We start from the raw sequence: 17,315 nt of genomic DNA on the forward strand, positions 1-17,315 counted from the left end.
TTCTGGGGCTAGCACCATCCCACCCTGTCTGCGAGTCCCCTTCTGCCTCAGTCTGCTCATCTGCACAGTGGACGTGATGCACCTCGTCCTCCTCCCCGAGGGCCTTCCCGCCATCCCTGAGCCCGAGCTGTGGAGCACACGTGCGGCCTGAGCCCTTGGCAAAGGACACTGGTGGTGGCAGCCATGACCCTGCAGGGCGGGGGCCTTCGGCTCCCTGCAGCACCGATCATGGTGGGGTGGAGGCATGGCTTTTGAGGTTTCCATTAGAGCTGAGTCTGGACCTTCTTTCTGGTCCCATCAGAGTGTGTCCAGGCTACGTCTGACTCTCCGGAGCCAGAGTTCAGCAAGCTGGGTGGGAAGCAAGCTCGCTGGGGCCACTGAAGTCCCACGGCCTGGATGGCTCAAAGCAACAGAAATTTATTCTCATAGTTCTGGAGCCAGAAGTCCTAAACCCAGGGGTCAGCAGGCCGTGCCCTCTGATGGCTCCAGGAGAAGACCCTGCCTGCCTCTCGGTGGCTCTGTGTCTTATGGCTTCATAATCCTGTCTGCCCCCATCTGCCCGTGGTCTCCAGCTCTGGTCTGATTTCTTTTCTGTCCCTTACAAGGACACCTGTCCTTGGGGTTAGGACACACCCTGATCCAGGATGACCTCCTCTCCAACCTTAATTATACCTGCAAAGGCTTATTTCCAAGTAAGGTCTCATCCTGAGGTTCCTAGTGGGGAGACCCTGTCCGGCTCCTCAGGTCCCTGGTGGGCTAGGGTCAGACAGGCTGAGCAGGAGACCCACGTACCACCAGCTTCTGCGAGACTGACACCAGGGCCACCCTGCCCAGCCCTTCCCTGGACAGCGTGGCCTTTACTGAGCAGTTACCCTGCTGTGTGGTCCCGACAGGATGGGCGGGAGCAGTTGGGTGCAGAGGGAGGCCATGCCGGAGCAGCAGATCATTGTGTCTCCTGCCCTGGAAGACAGGAGCCTGCCCAGCTGGGGAGGTCTGCTGTTGGGATGTCCCCGGGCTCTTCTTGTGGGTGACAGAGGTCTAAAGCCATCGCTGACGAGGGTCCCAAGCCCTGGGAGCTCAGGCAGGACCCCCATTAGGGGGCCACAGCCCTAACCTGACCTCATCTTGGGTCCAAGCTGGTCCTGCCCCAGGGGGCACACCATTCTGGATGAAAACCCAGGGTCCAGGAGGGGTGACTTATGCAAAGTCCCCAGTAGAGAAGCTGCTGGCCACACTGGGCCCCCAGGCGGGGGAGGGGGCACCTGACTCCCTGTCTCCCTTGCTCGGTGCCCACGCCCAACTCACAATGTAGCCTGGGTGAGAAGGTGAAGCCGACGTGGGCCTTGCCGTCCCCCCACCCCGGGCCTCACACACCCACGGAGGGTCAGGCCACCACTGAGGCCCCAGAAACAAATGTGTGAGGCGTATGTGCTACTTCCATCCCTCCTGCCCAAGGCCAGTGCCCAAGTGGCGGGTCACGTGCCTTCTGTGGACGTGAGGATACTGTGACCACCGCGCCCCCACCCCCATAGCCTGGCCACAACTGAGCACTATCCCCAGAGCCCGGGCCACGCCCTTATTCCAGAAAGAACACCAGGCTGGCCTTTTCCTGGAGGCCCCCGATCCACCCTCGACACGCCTGGATCGGGGGAAACCGAGGCCCCACTTCTCTGGGCAAGGTTGGGTCACGCTGCGCCCTCCCAGGTGGTCTCCTGGGGCAGCAGGGCTGGCGCCACCATCGCTGTCACTCTTATCTCGAGGGCGCTGGAGACGGAAACGGCACATTCTTGAATCCTGTGATCACTTCCCAGGACAGGCTCGGTCCCTGGGGACCCAGCCAAGCGAGGATGCGGCTCCCCGCTCTGCAGACAGCTGCCCAATCGGCTTCATCTGCCCACCGTCCTGGCCGGGCCTCGCGAGGTCTGAATGTGCCTGGGCGGGCAGTGGGGGTGGGGCCGCCTGGCCTTGGTGAGGACAGGGAGATGGGGGCAGGGCAGGGGCGGGGGTAGCCTGGGCCACCCGGCCTGGACAGCCCTGGCGGGTCTCAGGCCATCACAGCCTGTCTGAGGAGGCATCTCCTGGGCCAGCAGCCCAGTGCACTGGGGACTGAGAAGGCCGTCCATCGGGTCAGCTCTTGGCCTGGGGGTCGTACGTGGCAGGCAGTGTGGTCAGGGCAAGAGAAGCTTGCTGGCCTTGAAGGGTGGGTTGGTGGGGGGAAGGGTCTTTCTGGGGAGGGGAGGGTTGAAGCAAAAGTGACCACGGCTGAGGAAGGGGAAAGGATGGACAGGAGAGCGGGGAGTGGAGCAGGATGCAGACAGGATGTGCTTTCCCCCGGAGGGGGGTCCCCCCCTCCATAGACCCCTGGTCCATGCCCTCAACCCAGACACCCCATGGCCCTGTAATTCCAGCTTGGAATAGTCCTTCCTCTTGACCCTGGGGCCCTCCCCTGCTCCCCGTCCTCCCCACCAGTCTCCCCTCCTTCCCCCCATCCCAGCCTCCCAGGTCTCCCCCCCAGGACATCATCCACAGGATGCTGGACCAGGCAATCCCACCCACCCCCACACCCCCCTCACATCCAGGACACCATCCTCAGGGGCTACCCAGCACCCACGGGACGCTCACGTGGGCCGAACCTGTCCTCCACAGACCTTGTCTGCCCTGCACCCCTCCTGGAGCATTCTCTCTGCCTAAATTAGCAGCACGTCTTCCTCCATCCACACTCCATGCAGGCACCCCTCCTGTGGGAAGCCCCCTTACCACGGCAGGGCCGGCCCCCAGAGCCCCCACCCTTGATGGTTTGCGTAGGCTTCTTCTTCCATTCCCCGTGCTGGACGGTGGGCCCCCGAGGTCCTTGCCCAAGACAAGGGCCCCATGACGGCAAGGCCATCAGGGAAAGTGATCAGGATAGTGGCTGGCCCTGTGGGATGTTCCTCTCATTCATTCATTCATTCATTCATTCACTGTGGGGCTCCTAGTCTGCACCAGGGCTGGGGTTCTGGTCCAGGAGGCGGGGGGGTGGCCAGGTTCCCTCCGGGTGGGGCTGCCCAAGTGAGGCCCGTGGGGCCGAGACAGCTGACAAATGGTCCTCCTTCAGCCGTGGGCCGGCGGCTAATGATTCCCCATCTGTAATCAGGCCTGCTGGCAGGGCCCTTTCGATCCAGGTAAATGAGTACCTGGGGTCAGGGCTGGCTCTGGGAATCGGCCTTCCGGGACCACGGAGGGAGGCCCAAGGAAAACACACGGCTGCGCCCATCGAGGGCCCTTGGGGAGCTGGGAAGAAAGAACAACACTGTCGGGGGCCAGCTTCCCAGCAGGCGGCACGCCTGGGCCTCGCTGACCCGTGCCCTCACCCCCTGCTCGTCCCCCTCCTCCGTCCTTCAGCAGACACGCACAGAGCTCCGTGCAAATACCATGTTTTCACTGAACAGCCCTTTATTAAGCACCAACTACATGCCGGGCCCTACCCTGGGCAGGAGGGCGGGAAGTACAGAGAGAGGAGAGGTGGGGATCGGCAGGTCATAAGAACCTACCGTAGCTTGGGGGGGGGGCGGCGGGGCTCACCGCAGGGCTCCTGCGCCCCGCCTGGCTGGACTCAAGCCCCAGCTTCTCCACGTGCTGCCCTGCGACGTGCAGCAAGCCACGCGCCCCCCCCCCCCGGGGCCTCAGTTTCCACATCGGTGCATTGACCTGAAGGATTGTGGGAATTTAGTGAACCACATTTGATAAACATACGCTGGGCTCTTCCGAGTTCCGGATATTCTCACTGGACCCTCACGAGGTCCTCTGCAGTGGGGACCTACGGTCAGCAGCCCCATTACGCGGATGAGAAGAGGGATGCTTGGGAGGGGGAGGCACTCAGGCGGGATCCTGCAGCGGGAAGTCAGGGGTGCTGGAGCCTGCTAGGCTGGAAGCAAGGGAGGGTCGGGGCGGGGTGCCCAGGCCAGGGCCACCCGTGCACACTGAGCTCCTGCCCTGTCGCCCACAGGTCCTGGAGGGGTGGGGACGGGGGTGGGGCGGGGTAGCCCAGGCCCAGGGGCCATGCACACGGATCCCTGCCGCCCACAGGTCCTGGAGGAGCGCATGAAGCTGGAGTGCAAATGCCATGGCGTGTCGGGCTCGTGCACCACCAAGACGTGCTGGACCACGCTGCCCAAGTTCCGCGAGGTGGGCCACATGCTCAAGGAGAAGTACAACGCGGCCGTGCAGGTGGAGGTGGTGCGGGCCAGCCGCCTGCGGCAGCCCACCTTCCTGCGCATCAAGCAGCTGCGCAGCTACCAGAAGCCCATGGAGACGGACCTGGTGTACATCGAGAAGTCGCCCAACTACTGCGAGGAGGACGCGGCCACGGGCAGCGTGGGCACGCAGGGCCGCCTGTGCAACCGCACGTCGCCGGGCGCGGACGGCTGCGACACCATGTGCTGCGGCCGCGGCTACAACACGCACCAGTACACCAAGGTGTGGCAGTGCAACTGCAAGTTCCACTGGTGCTGCTTCGTCAAGTGCAACACGTGCAGCGAGCGCACCGAGGTCTTCACCTGCAAGTGAGCGCCCCGCCGCACGCGTGCGCACGCCGCTCAGCGCGCCCCCCCCCCGCCCCCACTGCGGGGGGCTCCTTCCCGCCCCGCTGGTCACTTCCTGTGGCCGAGCCCCGTCCCGGACCAGCCGAGAGGTGTCCCTCTGGAGCCTAGGGAGTTCCTGCTTTTCTCTGGGGACGCGAACCCTCCGGGACTCGAGCGTCCCCTCCCCCGCCCGGTGGCACGGACGACGACGTGGAAATGCCGTGCGGGCCGACGCCTCGCGGGACCCCACGCGGGACCGTTCCCCTGGCCGCGCCCGCCGCCGGGGGCCTCGGGGTGGCCCGGGCAGATGTTGACCAAGTTTATTTATGTGTCGTTAGTATCCGAGAAGAGTAGCACTAAGGCATAGCCAGTCCTAACTGTACCCCGTGTGAACGCAGCCCCTGGGGCCCTGGCTTGCTCTCCCGTCTCTGGACCCGAGGGAGCATCCCCCGTGCACAGCACCCTCTGGCCCTGCCCCCAGAGGGCCTCTGAGGAGAGCCACGGACAGGGACCCTTCTTGAGAATCGTATCACACAAATCAAAATGTCACCCACGTCAGGCTCCAGGAGTGCTGCGTCCCCTCCCTAATGCTGTCCCCCCTGCCCAGCGCCCCCGCCAGCCCGGCAGCCTCAGTTTACAGAGCCCCCTCCCGCCCGGAGCCAGCCGGAAGCCTTGGACAGCCCTGTGCTGGCAGGCGGTGGGCTGGCGGGGTGGGGGGCCGTTCAGGGGTGTCTGCCTTCTTTGACAGATGCAGACACCGAGGCCTCGGATGCCTCGAGAATGAGCCAGAGACCCTAAAGTGATGAGCGGAGGCTCCTGCCTTGGCTCGGGTGTCCTGACCCTGGGCAACGTGCTCTGGGGACACCCAGGGTGGCTTGAGACTGCCCCCATGTTTTGAGAAATCTGGCTGTACCCCTCCTTCCCTGCTGCCAGCCGCACAGGGACCTGTACCCCCAGAGGTGCCTGCTGGGGCTTCTCTATGGCCTCTGTGTCCAGTCCTCCTCCTTGAGCCCTGACTCCAATGCTGAGAAAGCTCGGAGCCAGCCTGCTGTCCTGCTGTCCCGGCAGGTGTCTGCCCTCCAGACCCCTCCCCCAGGGTCCCTACCTGCACACCCTCCCCTGAAGTTCAACTCACCCTCAAACTTGAGAGGGGGCCCTGCTCAGGTCTCATGTGCGGGGTGGGGAGAGACCAGAACCCTGGGACTCGGGGCTGACGTGTCCTCTGCGAACATGCCCACCCTCCCTCGGGGAGTCTGAGGCGCCAAGGGGTGGCTTGCCGGCAAGGATGGTGTGCGGCTGGCTTCTGGTGTGTTGCCCTCCGCTGCTCGTGTGTCCACCCCCCCACCCCCAATTTAGGGTATTTTCGTGCAGAAACCTGTGGAAATGTGTCCTCGGGCAGCTGACAAGCCAAGTGGGCCCGACATTAGCCTGGGGTGAGTGACACTCTCTGGGCCCTGGCCCTGGCATCTCCCCCGCGGTGATGCCAGGACACTCCATCAGCGGCTGTTCCCGGGACATCCAGGCCACGGTGAACGCCCCGCCCCGGTCCCCCTCCTCTCCGGGTCCCAGGACACTCCTCTGAATCCACAGGCCCGGTTAACTTATATTGTTATATAGCGTCGAAATGTCTATCGTGTCTTTTAAATTATTGTGACCTACACTGGGTACTGGAGGGAGGGGACAGCCTCATGCAGTGCCCCGAGCCAGGCTCCTCCTTCTGCTTGAAATGGACTCTTGGGGCCCCGGATGCCATCGAGTCACACGTACTGTCCAGGCGCCTCTGCCGAAACCCTCCTCGAGAGCCTGTCAGCGGCAGCCCCTCCCTCGGATGAAAGGGGGTCAGTGTGGCCCGGGTGGGGCGGGGGCGGTCGGGGCACTGCATGTCCCCGTGGCCCTCCCACTTGAAGAGAGCTGGTGGGTTTCGGATGGGCTGTGTCCTGCCTTCCCCGGAGGGGAGCGTCCGGTCCCAATAAAGCTGGAATCAGAAGTGAGTGTGTGTGGAGCCCACGCGACGCCCTTGCGGCTCTCTCCCCCTGGGGGTGGGGACAAAAGTGCTGTCCACGGGGAACCCTGAGCCTCACGCTCCCTCGGCCCTCAGGGGCCCCACCTTTCTGACTTCTTCCCCTCTGTGCAGGCTGAGTAGGCACTGTGCCCATGTACCTCTGTCCTCACACGTCGCCCAGGTTCCAGGGAGGCCTTGGGTCGTACAAGCCTCCAGGCACCTTTGGGGGCCACCGCACCCAGCAGGGGCCACCGGTGATGGCTGGAAACTGATGCTGGACCGCCGGTCAGCCCGGGCTCTCTCTGGACAGCCTGGGCTCAGGGTATGGGGACAGGAGGCCACGGGTCTAGTGCCAGAGCCAACTCATGGGGCTGGGTGAGGGGTGTTCTGGGAGAAAGGGGGGCTTGGGGGTGGAGGACCCGCAGCCAGGAGGCCTGGTTCCATCCATCTGTCTCCTTCTGCTTTGGACCCCGACTGGTCTCGGGATTCCTATGGGTCTATCCGTTGTGTCTGGTGGGTTTTTGCTCAGGTGCCCCCCTTGGGGTGCTCCTGTCCCCTTCCAGGCTTGGGAAGACAGCCCGAGGCCCCTGGGAGCCCAGCAGCCCCCGGCTGGCCACCAGGCCCTGCTGCTTCTCCTCGGAGGCCTGGGTGCCGCCGGGCCCCCGCGCTTGCGGCGGCCGTGCGAGCACAGAAGGATGAATGGCATTCCCGCCGAGGGCTGGAAGGCATGCGGTGGGGCCGGTTTGGCCACTGCCCGCTGTCCCGGCAGCCTGGCATCGGGCGGAACCGCTGATCAAACAAGGCCCCGTCCACACTGTGCCCGCCGGGGCACCCACGGAGCCTGGCCCCAGACCCAGACCCCAGCGGAGGGGCCACCCGGTGGGCTTCTGAAGGAGGACGTGTCCCCGGACGGTGTGGAGACAGGGAGATGGATGTAGAAAACTCTGGACTTGGAGCCCAAGCCCAACCCTTCCGACAGCCAGGCGTGGGTAACCTCTGGGGTGGCCCTGCCCAATCTGTGGCCTCAGTTTCCCCATCTGAGAGCAGGAGGTGGCCCGGGCCAGGACTTGGTGGTTAGTGGGGCCTGTGGGGCCTGTGCCTGGGCCGGGCAGTTTGGCAGGAGGCCCCGGTTCCCTGCGAGACGGTAAGCAAATCCGCAGTGGTGGCTGCAGCCGGGGTCCGGCTACTCCCACAGGGCCAGGAATGAGGAAAGAGCTTCGAGAATGCCCCAGCCCCGGTGCCCAGACTGTACTTACTTCTTGGCCATGGTTCAACCCCAGCCCCAGCCTCCCAGGGCCACCTGGCACATCCTCCGAGGGGCCCTGTCTGAGGTGTGGAGCTCACACCGCCCAGCCCGCCTGGGGGCCCACCTGACCCCCAGCCCCGGGCTCCGCCTCCGAGGCTACAGTTTCAGGAGCATCCCCAGACAGCCTCCACCCCCCACAGTGGCTTGTTCCCCTCCGCGTGGCGCCCCTGCCTCCTGGGCTCCGGGCGCCCTGCTCTTAGCTGGGCATGCCAGGTGTCTGACTCCCTCTCCACGTTGGCCCAGGGATACTCCTTCCCCAGACTTGCCTTCCCACCGTGCTCCAAGAGGCGGTCACCAAGCAGGTGGCAGATGTGGGCCGACCACGAGGCATTCATTCATTCCTTGCTCATTCGCTTGTTCTGTGGCGCTGGAGGCCGGGCCCTGGTTTGGGCCCTGGGAACAGTGGTGGCTCACGCCTGGCCTTGACCTCCCGGGGCTCTGGCTCTTCACTTGGCTTTCCTGCCTTGAGTGGCAGCCTATTCTCAGGGGCAGCCCCTGGCCGAGACAGCCTGACAGATTGGAGAAGGCTTTGGGCGGGTGCTTGCATAACTCTGGGCCTCAGTTTTCCTCTCTAGAGTGGGTATAGGGAAGCAAGTGGTGCCCGGCCCAGCCCACCTCTCTCTTTCTGTGTGTGGAGGGTGCCCCTGCCCACACTTGGCTCACAGGCCGGGCTTTAGCACCAGGACCCCTCCCACCTATGCCCCCAGCCCCCCGCAGGACCGCCCAGGCTGTCCACCCAGAAGCTGTCTGTGGTCAGAGCTCACAGGTCTCACGGGTCGCTCCTTGGTGGGGCCTTCGGAGTCCTTCCTGCTCCTCCGTCTCATCTCCCACAGCCCGTCCCCACCCTGCCTCCACGCAGATCCCCCTGCCCTGCTGGCAAACCAGCCCTTCCCAGAGCTCCCCGTGGAGCTCCACACCACCCCCTGCCCCTGCCCGGCCTCCCCCCCGAGCTGTGCCCTCTGGCTGGGAAGGCCTTTCTACCGCATCCCCTGCCCACCCCCCTTCCCATAATGCTCACTTTGCAGCGAACTTGTTGGGACCCTGCTGTTTCCTCCCCCCCCGACCCGGTTTCTCTGCTGATGGAGGGGGGGGCTGCTGCTGTGACTGTCCCTGCACCCAGCAGGTCTAGGGACCTTAGAAGTGAGAGGCTCTGTGGAACCCTGAACACCCCCCATGCCAGACGCGGGGTCTGGTTCGCAGTACCCCCATCCTCACAATACCGCTTCCCCACGTGGGTCAGCGCCAGCTGTTGCACAGGTGGGAAAACCCAGGCACAGAGAAGGACTAGTTCTGCCCGAGGTCACACAGCCAGCAGAGGCAACGTGAGGGTTCGAACTGTCCTCTGGGGTCTTCCTCCTGCCCGGCTCATATGCCTCCTCCCACCAGGGGAAACGGAGGCCCTGGAACCTTGCCTAAAGCTGCACAGAGACGGGCGGGAAGGGAATGGCCGAGGCAGGTCCTGGGGTGGAGGTGACGGCCATGCTCCGCCTCCGCTGAGGATGGCACAAGAAAGACCGGGTTGAAGGCCGCAGGCGGGATCTGGGTTCGACGTCTGGATGAACTTGGCAGCTCCCAGAGCTGGGAGGCAGACGGGCCGGGGAAGAGCGGTGAGTGGAAGCTGGAGCTCTTTGCGCTCAGGCTGGCAGGGGAAGCGTGAGGCCCCCTGAGCAGAGCGGCCAGGGCCGCTCCTGGAGGCACCAGGCCAGGAACGGGGCTGCCAGGAGCTGGGAAGTTCAGCTTCAGGACAGCCTAGAGCGGTCCCAGCCCCCTTCCCTCCTGTGGGTCTGAGCGTGCATCCCCCTTCCTTCCCCGGGGTGCCGCCTGCCTTCCCATCACATCGTTGGCCCCGCAGGGCCCGGGGACTCAGCAGTCTGGCCTGGGCGTCCCAGGCCCTGGTGAGTCTCGGAAGGCCCGAGAGGGCTGTGGGCTTGGCAGCCCCCTCAGGCCCCAGCAGAGGCCTGGTGGAGGGGGAGTGTTGGTCAGGGGGTTGGCAGAGACACTGGGGATCGGGGCTTCCTTATTGCCTGTCCCGCAAAAGCCTGGAACAGCCTGGCCAGCTCCCCTGCTTGTGTCTCTGGATGTGGCTAGAATTCTGCGTTCATATGGGACGTGGTAGAAAAGAAAGCCCTCGCAGCCTTGCAAGGAAGCAACCCAGCAGGCTGGTAGATCCGGGATCAGGGGTCCTCTTACTCCACCTGCAGGCAGAGGCCAGTGGCCGAAAGGGCAGGCCTGGGACACCCTCCAGATCTTGGACGCAGGTAGCCTCCTTGGGGCTGCTGGTCTCCCGTGGGTGGCCGGCCCACTCCCCTTGAGGCCTGGGGGTGGCCTTCAGGACTCTAGTCCTTCTAGGACTGACCCAGCAGGGGGTCCAGGCTGGCCCTTCTGGGCAGGACACCTGGGGAGGCCCCTCCAAGTGTCTGCAGCCCCGGAGGCCCCCTGCCTCCGGGTGGGGCCATTCTGCTGGCTTGGCCTGTGTACCCCACATCCCATCCCAATGTGGGTTGGTGGGGAGGGGGTTTTTGCCCAAGGTCTGTCCCCTGGTTTCTGGCTCAAACTCTCACTCCTGGTTCCCAAGCCCCTGGCTTTTCCACCAAACAGGACGGGATATGGCATCTGAATAGTCACACGTTCTTTTGCCCACTTGTCCGTCATGGCTAAGCTCCTCAGTGCCCAGAGCTTGGCTAGGCACTGGGGGTTCCAGAACTGAATGCGAAATGAGCTCTTCTCTTCATCGACCCCAGGCCAGGATGAGGGACAGAATGGTGAACTCACAGGCTCCGTCAGCCCCCACACACAAGGCTGCAACGGAGGGAAGTAGGGTCTGGGAATGCAGAGGCATGTGGAACCCCCCTTGGGTAGACACTGGGGTAGTCGGTAAAGACTTCTTGGAGGAGCTGGCATCCAGGCCAAGGCCCAGATGGGAAGGGAAGAAAGAAAGGCGGTGAGAGGGTCACAGAAAAGGGATGCCTCGGTTATGGGACTGGAGGAGAGAGGCTCTAACGTGGCCTGGGGTAACTGTGTGGACGGTGGAGCATGGGGCTTGGGGGCTGGGCAGTGGGGAGAGCAGAGCTTGAAGAGCTCCCTTACACCCGATAAGGTTCCAGAAGGTTCTGGAAGGCCGTAAGGGACCCTTCCACTTGAGCTTCATGGTTTCAGGCTGCTCCTGGTCCATCCTGGTCCCTCTGCTGGGCTAGGGGCCACGGCCGTCGGTGACCAAGGGTTTGTCCGACCAGCTCAGTGAAAGCATTTGAGGAGGGGCCTCCCCGGGCCTCAGTTGCTCCATGTGGATTGGTTGATCCCAGGGTCGTCCTCCGAGCCAGGATGGGCCCAGCCTGGGTGAGCACTGAGGAGGCCACCCCCAGGCCCGGCCTCTTTGGGCTAAGAAGCCCACGCCAGGATTTTGAACTTCTTCTTGCAACCAGTCTGGGAGGGCGCACCCTGCCTGCTGAGATGGGGGGACGGCCTTGTCGATGCTCCCGACAAGGGCGGGGTGACTAACACCTGCTTCCCCTTCTGGGTTCCCAAGGAAGACAGATCGATTAAATCTCAGTGACACGCTCTCTGGGAGAGGGAGGCCGACTGGTGGCAACATAGCTGAGTCACCACGATTCTCTCTGGGAGTGAGGGGAGTGCCCATGGCAGGGTGGGGAGCTCCCTCATCTCAAAGGGCCCCTCTCTCCTGGAGGGGCCCGCAGGCCCTCAGAGGGCTCAGCGCCTCATTGAGGAGACTTCAGGGCAGCCCTGGGAGGCCCGGCCAGGGGGCAGGCCTCCGGCCATATTAGGAGAACTTTCTCGGGGCCAGAGCTATAAAGACGGAGTTCTGACAATCACTAGGGGAATGCAAGCATGGTTTGATCTCCACGTAACAGATAGGGAGGGATGGGGCTCCGTGGCGCTCCGGTCCCACGATTCTCATGGGGCAGAGGCTTGGCTGTGTAGCTCGGATCCAAGTCTCTCGGTTCTGTGGTTGGGAGGCATCAGGGCTCTGGGCCGGGGTGGAGAGCGGACTGTGCCAGGCCCTGGGAAAGCGGCCCTCTCCTTCTGTCCTGACATCGCAGTTCCCTCTGGAGGGGAGACTCTCTTTGCCTCACCCTTGTTCGTGTATTCCCCAAATACTGGGCGCCCTCACGTGTCGGGTGCTGGGGAAACCACCAAGGGGAGGTGACAGTCTGGAAGGCGCACGAGGTGATAGGTGTTTATCGGGAATGGGGTAAACGTCACGAGCCGTCAAGCGTTCGGCCTGGGAGAAGACAAAGCCAGGGCAGGTTAGGTAGGATGAGCGGGGGGCGGGGGGGGGGTCAGAGTGGGCCACGCGGGTGAGCCAGGATGTGAGGGAGCTGAGGGAGGAAGATGTCGAGGGACTTCCAGGCAGTGGGGCAGCCAGGCCAGAGGGGCGGAGGAAAGAGAATGAGGGGCAGTCTGGGAGAGGGGCCGGGGTTGCGGGGCTGGAACAGAGTGAGGGAAGGGAGAGCAGGGAGGTGGGTAGACGGGCAGCAGCTCCGGGTCATGGGCACCTGTGAGGTCTCGAGCTTTTCGTCCCAATGACAGGCCCCACGAGGTTTTTGGCTGGTGGGGCTGTGGCGTACCTTCATCTCTCCTAGGATCGTCCGCTGGGAAAAGTCTCTGGGGCTTCTCCCTGCAGCCAGGACGCAAGGAGACGGGGTGAGGGGGCACCCGATGTGGTCCAGGCAGGAAGCGCCACGGGAGAAGCAGCGGGCTCTGGCTGGGTTTGGCAGACGGGGCGGCAACCTTTCCCGAGGGGAGCTGGGGCCTTGGACAGGAATCCCCAGAGAGGGGAAGGCCAGAGAAGGCCAATGCCAGGCTCAGCCCAGGCTGGGAGCTCCAGCGGTCCCTTGAGTGCCGTGGGGAGGGACTTACCCCAGGGCCCGCGTGGGATGGGGAGGAACCAGGACTCGGGCCAGCCTGTCGTTCGGTGGAGAGGCTGGAGGAGCACCTACCCTTTCGTCCCGTCTGTAGCCCGTGGATCGAAGGAGAGGCCGGGACAGCTGGGCCCCGGAAAACACACTGGGGTTCTGGGTCCCATACTACCTGCCTCTGTGACCTCAGCTCCGCTCTGCCTCAGTTTCCCCTCTGTAAGCTCGGATGAGAGTGCCTGCCTAGGGACTGTGAAGAGGGTGCCGTGGGATGGCCAGTGATGAGTCAGCAGAAGTCAGCAGCCGTCCCCTCCCCCACCGCCCCCTCCTCACCCTCCAGGCCGACTGAGTAGCGGAGGACAGACATGCCCGTCAAGCAGGCAGCCAAGCATTCATGTCGGGAAGCCCCTCTACCACCCACCCGCTCAGGAGCCCCTTCCCTGGGCAGGCTCATCAGTGGTGGGGTGCGGTAGGGCCTGGCAGACCCCTCCCTGTCCTTCCCTGTCTTGGAAGCCGGAGAATTTCTCTCGCTGGAGAAATTCTGCCTGTGGACAGACCCCGTGTGGGCCCACACCAGGCCAGGTGCCCAAGCAGGCATTGGGGCTGCTGAGAAATGCGGTGCTCTGGGAAGTCACCAGTGCCCTACACTCAGGTGCTCACTACTCTTCACGTGCTACGGAGGTCCCTAGGACTATATTCTGGCTCAGGACCTGGAAGCGCCAGGTCTCAGCCTCTCTCTGGTCTTCCAGGGTCCCTTCAGCTGGTGACCGACCCCCTCTCCAGCTCCTGCTGGGGGCCTCTTGCCTTTGGCTGACCCCTGACTGAGGCTGGGCCTCGGGACCCCAGGGTCCCCTCCTGTCCCCATCACAGGGTTTTCGCGGTCAGAAAGCCGTCTGTCTCCCTGGCTGCCATGGCCAGCGATCTCTTTGACCCTCGGCTCCCACCAGCAGCACCCAGCATATCCCCAGACGGCTTCTGTCCCCCTGGGACTCCCCAGGGCCTCTTGCCCTGGACTCCTCCCTGTAGCCTGGCAGAGCCCCCTCTCCAGGGACCCCCAGGTTCATGTCCCAGCTGTACCCCTGGAATGCTGCCTTGTGTCGCTGGGGCCCCTGGGCCCTCTGGTGGGCCCCCACCCGCTCAGACCCCTGAACTGGCCAATCACATTTCCCCACTCACCCTCCATCCCCCACAGGCCTGCAGGCTTTTCACCCACCCCTCCCTTCCACCCTCGTTGGGGCCCTCCGGGGCCCTCCTGGTGGCCCTGACGTCACTTCTTCTGGGACGCCCCGCTCTGCACCAGGTGCCCCGTGCTACCCCCATCAGACGTGTTCTTGTTGTCTGTTGACTCTGAAATGCGGGTGGGTGATCGCGATGACTAGTGGATGGGGGAGGGTGGGCGCCCCTGGCCCTGCCCCGTGCCCCCCCTGGGTGTGGCCGGCCCACGAGGACGTGCCTCCCGCGCAGCCGTAATGGGCACCTTTCTCCATAATCACCTTCTGATACCTTCATACCCCTGTCACTGGCAGTTAAGTCAAAACTTGGCACGAGCCCCAGAGGGCCAGGCCAGGCCTTGCACAACGTGGGGTGGGGCGGGGGAGGGGCGGGGAGGAATCCCCACAGGGACGCTGAGATGCACCTATTTTTAGCCTCCAGAAGAAAACTAAACCCCAACACACACAACATGCAACACAAATATTTGTTTTTATTCTTAAAAGGGCTCGGGTGGCGGGTTTGGGGCCTGAAGCACACGCTCGGTTGAGCCACGCTGGCTTGGAGGGAGCCTCGCCTGTCCCCACACGCCCCACCCGCGCTCCCTCCCCGCGACCCCACCCTGCGGCTCCAGGAGCCTCCCCAGGGCCCCACCCGCCTCGCTGTCCTCTAAGGAACTGGCCGGGCAGCTTCCCACCTCCCGCCCCGCTCAGCCTGCTGTCCCCCCGGTCCGGACCGCCTGCCCCTCTCTGGAGGGGCAGCCGCTTGGAAATCGCACGTTCTAGAAATTCCTGCTCTGCGGAAGCCTTCCCCTACTCCGGATTCCTTGCAGTTAGCAGTGTGGGGGGGCAGATGGCCCTACTGAGGGGCGCCATTCTGACCGCTCCGCGTCGGCGCCCGGGCACACATGAGGGAGACACTCCCCAGACCTCTCGCGGCCTCAGGGAGAGGCACCCGAATCCCTGAGCCACATCGCGAGGACGGCAGCTCGGCTTCCCTGTGCGCCGCGCGCCTTCCCGACGCACCCTTGCCCGGGGCCGCCCTGATGAAAGACAGCAGCCAGGGTAGCTTCGAACAACAGCCATTTACTTTCTGGGGGTTCTGAGACCAGAGTCCAAAGTCAAGGCGTCCGCGGGGCTGCCTCCCTCGGGGACTGGAGAGGGAGGACCGTGGCAGCTCCGGGTGGCTGCCAGCGTCCATGGCTTATGGTCGGGTCACTCCAGCCTCCAAGGCCAGCATCTGCCCGTCTCTCTGTGTGACCTGCTCCTCCGTGTGCGTCGGACACCCCTGCATCTGCCCCCTCTCGGAAGGTCCCCTGGGATGGCATCTGGGGCCTGAGCACAAGCCGGGGTCATCCCCCATCTCCCAGCCCTTCCTTAATCACACGTCCCGTAGAGGGAAACACTTTATAGGCTCTGGGATTCGAACCTGGACATCCCTGAGGCTGACAGACCCCGTGAGGTCTCCATGAAGACAGACTCCCCAGGAGGAGGAGAAGCCAAGCAGGGAGGGGTCCACCAAGGCGGACGGCAGACCAGGAGGTGCTGCCCCCAGAATTTGGGTTTGGAGAGAAACACAAGCTCGCGGCATCCCAGACCACCCGGGGTGAAGCAGGCCTGGGTCGGCCTCGCTCCCACGCCAGTGCCAGCGAGAAGCCGTGCGGGTCACCACAGTCCACAGCTCCAGGCCCTCCCTCCAGGTGTTGCCTCAACAAACACTGATAAGTGGTGGCTCTTAGCCTTCTCGTCACTGCTCTGTCCCTACCCATTTCCTCCTGCCCAGGGCTCTCTAGGTCACCTCCAACTTGGTTAGGGTCTTCGCAGGACCCTGGGAATTCGTCCTGTCCCTTGACGCGCCTGTGGGGGTGGCTGAGACCTCCTCTGACTGGGACGCTCTTTTCCGAGACCTCTGCATGGCGGTGGCTGCCTTCCTGCTCCTCAGGGCTCCGCGTTGACGGTCACCGACTCAGAGATCCTTCTAGGCTCCAAACTTAGAAGCGACCTGTTCCCCAGACCTCTCACGGAGCTCGTCCCCCAGGCTTCTGGTTGGTTCCATCAGCACATGCACCCTTGGATGGAACACTGCTGCCTTCTCATAGCGGCCCGGTGACAGCGCCTGGGACAGAGCAGAAATACGGCCGTGTTTTGTTGACCCAGTGGACGGATGTGTCCCAGACATTGGTTCGATGATGAGAAAATGCCGTCAGTACCGGAAAACCATCTAAGGAGAAACCGAGCTCCTGCTTGGGCCCAGCGACGCCCCTCCCCCAACATCCCCCACCCTGTGCTGCGAGGGTGGTGGGAGTGGGGGGTTGGGCCTGAGGCCCTGGCTAGACTTAGGTTACAAGATTAGGTGCTCACGTGGAGCCTTCGTCCAGTGAACGCATGTATTAAGTGCCCACTGTATGCCAAGACCGCTCAGTGAACAGTGAACTAACTAGGAACCAGGTCCAGGAATGTTCCCGTGCTGGGGGTGGCACCGGGCCCCGAGCCCATCCGCAGGGGGTGTGGCTAACCTTGGGCACACGGTGAGGCGGGCCTCACCTCACAGGAAGCGGGATTGGAGGGAGGGGTCTGGGCCCGAGCTACCTTTGTTGGCCCTCATGTCATTCCAGGTGGGCGCGGGCTGGGGTGTGTCTCCCCTCGTTGTTCTCCTGTGCTCCGGAAGCCCCGGGCTCTGGGAGCCCCGGGCTCTGGGCAGGTGTCCAGGGGCTGCTGGGGACAGGGGCTCTGGCCTTCAGACCCACCACCATAGAGCGCCCCTGCTGGGGCCGGGTTTGACAGTCAGGGTTCCACAGAAGGGTTAGTTTGACAAAGGGGCTCTGCTGTTAAAAGGGTCAGAAAATCGGGGCACCGGGGTGGCACAGTCAGTGAAGCATCTGACTCTTGGTTTCAGCTTAGGGCATGATCTCGGGGTCCTGAGATCGGCCCCGCATCAGGCTCTGTGCTTAGCATAGAATCTGCTGGAGTCTGTCTCCCTCCCCCTCCGCACCCCTCCCCCTCCGGCTCACTCCCTCTCTCTCAAATATATAAAAATAAAACTTTTTAAAAAATGTCGGAAAACCACGAAAGGAGTCCAACTCTGTAGTTTCATGGAAGGTACGAAAGGCTCAGAGAGGGACGGGGTCTGCCCCAGGCCATACAGGTTGCACAGGTCTCCTGGCTCCTCCCCCAAACAGAGGCTGCCTAAGAGGGGCTTCTCAACGCCCCCCCCCCCAGCAGCCCAGCTCCCATCCCATCCCCCCACGCTCAGCTGGAGGTCCCAAAGGGAAGTTCCAGTAGAAAGCCAAAGCCGGGACTCAAATGTTCCTAAGTGAGACCATCCCATAAAAAACTAGTCCAGGATTGCTCAGAAATTTTCGGCGT

At 63.6% G+C, this 17,315-nt stretch overlaps 1 protein-coding gene across 2 annotated transcripts in view; it reads left to right on the plus strand.

The window, feature by feature from the left end:
- The window catches only part of WNT7B (Wnt family member 7B), a gene marked incomplete at both ends in the record, with an annotated part of 45,426 nt that extends 40,881 nt beyond the window's left edge, over positions 1–4,545 (plus strand). For both annotated transcript variants that reach the window (XM_080812190.1, XM_080812189.1), the window contains one exon: positions 4,066–4,545. In XM_080812190.1, coding sequence (XP_080668316.1) covers positions 4,066–4,545 — 480 coding nt within the window. The remainder of the gene's footprint in view (positions 1–4,065) is intronic.
- Positions 4,546–17,315: the final 12,770 nt, after the last annotated feature.

This window comes from Martes martes (genome assembly GCF_963455335.1).
Source record: "Martes martes genome assembly, chromosome: 8".
Lineage (NCBI taxonomy): Eukaryota > Metazoa > Chordata > Mammalia > Carnivora > Mustelidae > Martes > Martes martes.